The following is a 6552-nucleotide window of genomic DNA, read 5'->3' on the forward strand; positions in this document are numbered from 1 at the left end:
TGAGACTCACCGCTGTCACTACCACGTCGGTAACGTAGACCCAGAGTCTGGGACTCAGGGTAAACTGAGGTACTCGAACCACGGAGGAGCCCCGCCTCCCAAGAGACATTTAATCCAGGGGGATTTACAGGAAACTTCTAAATTAAGGGCAGCGGCTGCTGCAGCTGAGTGGGGCACGCGGGTCCCTGCGCCCGCGCAGCTGCCGTGAGCTCACGCCCCGAAATAGCCCCAGGGGCCCCAGCCGCAGCTGCCACTGGGCCGGGCTGTCACTCAGAGGAAGCGCAGAGCCCCCAGCCCAAGGGTCCCCTCCCCTCCGTAAGGCTAGAGTTTTTCCAGCGCACTGTACCAGCTACTTTACCTTCCGACGGCTGCGGGGGTGGGGGAGGGGAGGAGCCTCGGGGGGGGGCGGTCCCGAAGGGGTGGGCACAGGGGGCGGCCGCGCCCCCCCCATCGGGCTGTGCTTCTGCCCCTACAAGGTTTGGGCCGCGGTGGGGGAGGGTCCCGGCCCCCGGCTCCGCCCGGTCCCTCCCAGCCTTTTAGGCGCCCGCGCGGCTGGGACATCCCAGTCCCGCTTGGTCCTCCTCGCCCGCCACCCGTGCGCCCAGTCCGCGCAGCCAGCCCAGTTCGTCCAGTCCGCACTGCCCACCGGCCGGCCCGCCCCCCCACTGCAGCCATGGACGCGATCAAGAAGAAGATGCAGATGCTAAAGCTGGACAAGGAGAATGCCATCGACCGTGCCGAGCAGGCCGAGGCCGACAAGAAGCAGGCTGAGGACCGCTGCAAGCAGGTGGGGGCCCCGGACCCAGTGCAGCGCCCTCCTCCCCAACGAGGGAGGGGTAGGCCCTGCCCTGTGCCCCCTAGCCCGAGGCCTGCAGTCCCAGGCTCTCCCGCCCAGTGTGGGGGCTGGACCTTCGCAGGACCTTCAGGGACCTAGCCGAAGCCACACTTAATCTCACCCGCCATAGCCTGGGGAGCGGCAGTCCCCCAATTTCCACACCTGTCCCTGCAGAGCAATGATGGGCCCAGCCTCTTGGGGCTGGAAGCTTTCTCTCTGGCCCCACCAGGTCCCTTTCAGCACCCCTGGCTGCACTGTCCTTTCTCTGCTCTCCTGCTTCCTCCCGGACAGCCTCTAAATGCCTTTGGTACCCCGCTCACACGCAACCCTGCCTCCTTCCTGCGCCCCAGGCCTGACTAACCAAGGCCTCTCTCTCCCAGCTGGAGGAGGAGCAGCAGGCCCTCCAGAAGAAGCTCAAGGGGACAGAGGATGAGGTGGAAAAGTATTCTGAGTCAGTGAAGGACGCCCAGGAGAAACTGGAGCAGGCTGAGAAGAAGGCCACCGACGTGAGTGTGGACCTGGGGTATGGGGGGGAGTGCACTGGGAGGGGTCCCAGACACGGGGATGAAGGGAGAAGGGGACCCAGACATCCCCAGCACCAGGACAGAAATGGTTTCCTCTCCAAAACCCAGGCTAGGGCAAGGTTGCACAATTAATCTAAGGCAGTGCGTAAATCAAAACCACCCACCACTTCCCCCAGAAGACGCAGCCTTGTAACTCCATTTGGTTCCAGCTCTTAGAATGTACAGCGATCAAGCAGTGAGTCACCCTGGGGCAGGAGGGGAGGGGTGGTACAAGAATTTACCCTCCACCGCAATTAATCCTCTAGCTGGAAGTGGAGAAGAGGCTGCAGCTCCATTTGTGGGGTGTGAGGTGTGGGTATAGGTACTACTGGGCAGGAGGTGGGAGAGGAATCCAGAGACAGGGCCTGACTTGAGTTACACCCCTGGGGGGCCGTTAGAAATTCCCTGGCCTTGACCTCTGGCTCCAGGAGCCCTGCTGTGCACCCGGGGCCCAGCTCAGTTTCTAATGGCCCCTCATTTACCCTCATTAAGCTGTCAGCATTGTGACCATGCCAGGCCACAGGGCGGAGGCACAGGGCCACAAATGCCAAGGCACCCACCTTAGCAGGTCCTACTCACTCTGAGATTTCTCTGCCCGCCCCACATCCCCTAACCAGACTTCTCTGCCTTCTGCCATTCCCAACCCCCACCTTGAGGTTGGAGAATGGCCATATGACTTTGGTTAGGATACTTGTACCATTCTCTGCCTCAGTTTCCCCACTTGCCTTCCATCCAGGATTAAAATGAGCCTATGATTGGAGGTATGGGAGGATTGGCAAAAGTAGGTCTGAACATCTGAGATCTGAGATGACATTACTGTTTATGTTGACCATTATCCATGTTCCCCAACACCCCCCCCCCCCACCAAGGTTGGTTTCTCTGACCTCCAGGCTTGGTTTTGGTTCTCCACCGGCCCTGGCACTTGGGAGGGAACTGACCTGCAGCTGCTAGCAAAGACAGCCCGGGGCATCTGACGCTCTATAAATAACTAAGGCCCAGTGCAGCTGGAGGCAGGACTGGAAACCCAAGGAGCTGGGTGGGGACTGGAGGGGAGGAGGGGAGGACGTGGACAGAGCTAGGGACACAAGGCAGCAGTGCCAGGAGTCAATAGCAAACACTGCCCAGACTTATTGCATGACCTTGAACACAGCACTTCGCTTACACGGTGCCTCGGTTTCTCCCTTCTCTCTTCACATTTATCCAGTGGGGAGAGTAGTGCCTGTCCTGTGGTTGGAGAGCAGCATCCATAACTGGAAAGAGCTTGAGAAGCAGAAAATGGCAAATAGGGCTCCTGGGTGGCTCAGTTGGTTAAGCGACTGCCTTCGGCTCAGGTCATGATCCTGGAGTCCCGGGATCGAGTCCCGCATCGGGCTCCCTGCTCAGCAGGGAGTCTGCTTCTCCCTCTGACCCTCCCCCCTCTCATGCTCTCTATCTAATCTCATTCTCTCTCTCAAATAAATAAATAAAATCTTTAAAAAAAAAAAAGAAAATGGCAAATAGCCGTCCTGTGATGAGGACCCCAGGACTTCCCAGACTCTTCAGAGTCATTTGTCACCCCACTATCACAAAGAGAGTTTTCCTTTTATAGAGTCTCATCTTTCTCTAGAGTAGACCTCTAAGGTCCCCCAGGGTCATTCTTCCCAACCCCTGTGCTTTCCCCAGAATCCTGAGTCATCTGGCCCTCTGCCCATGATGGCCTTTGTCACTCTAGGTGGCCTCAAGCACCTGGAGGACAATCTGTGACTTTCTGTATATGGTGCTGTGTTTCCCCTGCTATGTGATTACCACCCGGGACCTGCTTTCTACCCGCTCTGCCCTCAGGGCTGCCACCCATCCCTTCCCTCTTTCACTTATTCCCCTACACTGGCCCTTTCTCCTTTCCAATCTTAAATCCCGAGGCCTTTGTCTCTGAGAGACAGGGATAATCTAACATTTATGGAGTGTGGACACTGCAGTCAATGGGCTCAAGTGCTTTCTGCATATTATGTTACTATTTCCCAAACTTGGCTTATCATCAGAATCACTTGGAAGCTTAAAAAAAAATAAAAAATAAAAAGATTTCCAAGCTCCTGCCCTGGAGATCTCATTTGAGTGGCCCTAGCATGGAGCTAGAGAGCCTGTTTGGTTTTATAAGCCTCCCAGTGGTCCTGTTGATCATGAGAAGCACTGCATTGCCTTAGAACAGCCTACAGAAGACGAACTGCTTGTACCAACTCAGATGTAAAATTTAAAAAGGAGGAATCTGAGGCCTAGAGAGACTAAATAAGTTGCCCAAGGCCACACTAGTGTTGAGTGGGTGAGCTGTAGCTTACAGACCACAGTCTGACTCAGAGCCAATGCTCCTAACACCAAACTGCACTGCTCCTCTCGTTTTCCTTTATTGGAGGTCCTTCTTGCTCTGCCCTCCCATTTTTGTAAGGTATCATCATTTTCCATGGACCGTCCCCAAAACCTCCAAGGTTTTGCCTCTACCGCAGATCAGGGGCTGAATAAGTGTCACTCCCACTGCCCTAGCCCTGTGGCCGGAAGCCCTTGTTACAGCCATGGATGTCGCCTATAGGCCTGGCTAGCCTCCTGAGCCCCTCACTGGGAGTCTGACCCGCAGCCAGTGACATCACGGAGCCTGACTTTCTGATTGGCTATTTGTAGCAGCGGCGAGGTCTGGTTGGCCTGATTTTCCTCACCCACTCACCTGGGCCAGGCTTTGCTTGGGGGGGGAGGGGTCAGGGCTCCTCAGACCTGGTCTGAGCACGGGGCGCTTTCACTGGGTACAGAAAGGCCTGCAGATAACCATCGGGAAAGTATGCACGCTGCTAGAAGAGTCCCTGAAGCAGAGGAGTGGAGCTTGTTAAGGAATGCATGTTTGGGGCTGCAGTACAGAGTCTGGATGGAAGATGGTTGGTGAGGGGGAAAACAAAACCAAACCAAACCAGACTCAAAGTCTGGAAGCCAGGAAACAGATTCTTTATGACAAGAATCTTACCATCCTCTGGAGCCTCTCTGATCGTCATCCGAGGCAGACAAAGCCCCTCTGATCTCTGGCCTTTGACACCCAGGCTGAGGCGGACGTGGCCTCCCTGAACCGCCGCATTCAGCTGGTAGAGGAGGAGCTGGACCGGGCGCAGGAGCGTCTGGCTACAGCCCTGCAAAAGCTGGAGGAGGCTGAGAAGGCCGCTGACGAGAGTGAGAGGTGGGCAGGGGGCGGGCCGGGGGGCGGACCGGGGAGGGGCGGGGGCCTGCCTCTGCTGGTCCTGACCCCGCTTCCACCCTGCTCCCTGCCCCCAGAGGCATGAAGGTCATCGAAAACCGAGCCATGAAGGACGAGGAGAAGATGGAGCTGCAGGAGATGCAGCTGAAGGAGGCCAAGCACATTGCTGAGGATTCCGACCGCAAATATGAGGAGGTGACAGCCCTGCCCCACTTACTTCTCCCTCCCGAACCCCACATGCCCCCAGCCACTCACCAGGGCTGTGCTCCTTCTGTCCCTTCCGCCCCCCAGGTGGCCAGGAAGCTGGTGATCCTGGAAGGAGAGCTGGAGCGCTCAGAAGAGAGAGCAGAGGTGGCTGAGAGGTAAGGGGACCCTGGGGCGGCAAGTGAAACTCGGCCTTGGTCCTGTGGCTCTGGGGCAGTCTGGACCGTGGGAGGCAGTTTCCCAGGCTTGGGGCCATAGGGACAGGTCCTGTTCTCTGACCCCTAACTGCTGCCCCCAGCCGAGCCAGGCAGCTGGAGGAGGAACTCCGAACCATGGACCAGGCCCTCAAGTCCCTGATGGCCTCAGAGGAGGAGGTAGTGACCTCTCTGGACCTTTCTGGGCAATGGTGCCTTCTCTCAGCTCACCTTCCCCCCAGTCTCAGGCTGCTCTCTCACCTGCTGGGGGTTGGGAAGGGCCTGGGGCTTCCAAACTCGGCCTGCTATCACTCTCACAACTTTGCTCTTTTCTCTCCTCCACCCCTTCCTCACTGTGCCATCTCCACTGTCCCCCACACTGTGCCCTCACACCCCCCCCGCCACACACCCCCTGCAGTAAATGTGGGGACCTAGAGGAGGAGCTGAAAATTGTTACCAACAACTTGAAATCCCTGGAAGCCCAAGCGGACAAGGTAGAGGGGGTTAGAGGGGCAGTGAGGATGGGGTCCTTCAGGGGAGGGAGGCGATGGGCCCAGGCAGGGAGGGGCTGGGTGTTCCCTGGAGACAAGACCAGGAGTAGCCTGTGGGCTCAGTGGAGTGAAGGATTTGTGGAGGCGATCTCCTGATGGCATGTGTATGTCCCTAAAAGTATTCCACCAAAGAAGATAAATATGAAGAGGAGATCAAACTGCTGGAGGAGAAGCTAAAAGAGGTGAGAGTCCTTTCTGTCCCTACTCTCCCCTCGAGCCCCCCATCCCCGTCAGAGACTGCCCGTGGCAAGGACTTTGGAAATAGGGTTGGAAGAGGAGGTTGACTTAAGTGAAAGTATCTGGGAGGGCCTAATTTTTGTCATTCCCCCATCTTACCTTTACTCCCAGGCTGAGACCCGAGCAGAGTTTGCTGAGAGGTCTGTGGCAAAGTTGGAGAAGACCATTGATGACCTGGAAGGTAAAGGGATACCCTCCTAACCCCGGGACCTTTTTAAGTGGGTCCCCACTCCCCGTGACTGTCGGTCTGTCCCTTATGTTCCCATTATGTCTGTCCCGGATAAATTAGTGTTGGACCACCTAGGACTCCACCAGCTCCCAGGTCTGTGCCCACCATTCAGGTAGTTGCATCTCAGTGCAGTGTGCCCACTCCAGCGATTCTCAGACTTGAGTGTGCATGAGAACACCTCCGAGAATTTTTAAAACACAGATTCCTGGGTCCTACTCCAAAGTGATTGCTGACTTCGGGCTGGAGAATTTGTATGTCTAACAAGCTCCCTGGTAATGGCAATGCTGCTGGTCCTCAGACCACACTTTGACTAGCTCTGACCTAGACAGTTCGTCCCCAAGTGCAACACAATAGTGCTATATCACAAAGATCTTTTTATTAAATATAGAGTTAGTTTAATATCTAAGTATTCATGACATTAATAGAAAATACTATTTTAAGCTAGATTTGATGAAAATGAACATCCAGGTATTTACTAATCTGTGGCTTTTTTTTTTTTTTTTTTTTTAAAATTTTTTTTTTTTTTTTTTA

At 55.7% G+C, this 6552-nt stretch overlaps 1 protein-coding gene across 4 annotated transcripts in view; it reads left to right on the forward strand.

Annotated features, from left to right (window-relative positions):
• Positions 1-385: 385 nt before the first annotated feature.
• The window catches only part of TPM2 (tropomyosin 2), an 8176-nt gene continuing 2009 nt past the window's right edge, over positions 386-6552 (forward strand). For 2 of the 4 annotated variants that reach the window (XM_032396895.1, XM_032396897.1), the window contains exons 1-8: positions 386-787; positions 1216-1341; positions 4455-4588; positions 4684-4801; positions 4898-4968; positions 5109-5184; positions 5675-5737; positions 5904-5973. In XM_032396895.1, the coding sequence (XP_032252786.1) occupies positions 674-787; positions 1216-1341; positions 4455-4588; positions 4684-4801; positions 4898-4968; positions 5109-5184; positions 5675-5737; positions 5904-5973 (772 nt within the window). In that variant the 5' untranslated portion in view covers positions 386-673. Of the gene's footprint in view, positions 788-1215; positions 1342-4454; positions 4589-4683; positions 4802-4897; positions 4969-5108; positions 5185-5422; positions 5499-5674; positions 5738-5903; positions 5974-6552 lie in introns of all 4 variants that reach the window. The other 2 variants (XM_032396896.1, XM_032396894.1) reach the window with 1 other exon arrangement.

Source organism: Phoca vitulina, unplaced genomic scaffold, assembly GCF_004348235.1.
Source record: "Phoca vitulina isolate PV1807 unplaced genomic scaffold, GSC_HSeal_1.0 scaffold94, whole genome shotgun sequence".
In the NCBI taxonomy this organism is placed as follows: domain Eukaryota; kingdom Metazoa; phylum Chordata; class Mammalia; order Carnivora; family Phocidae; genus Phoca; species Phoca vitulina.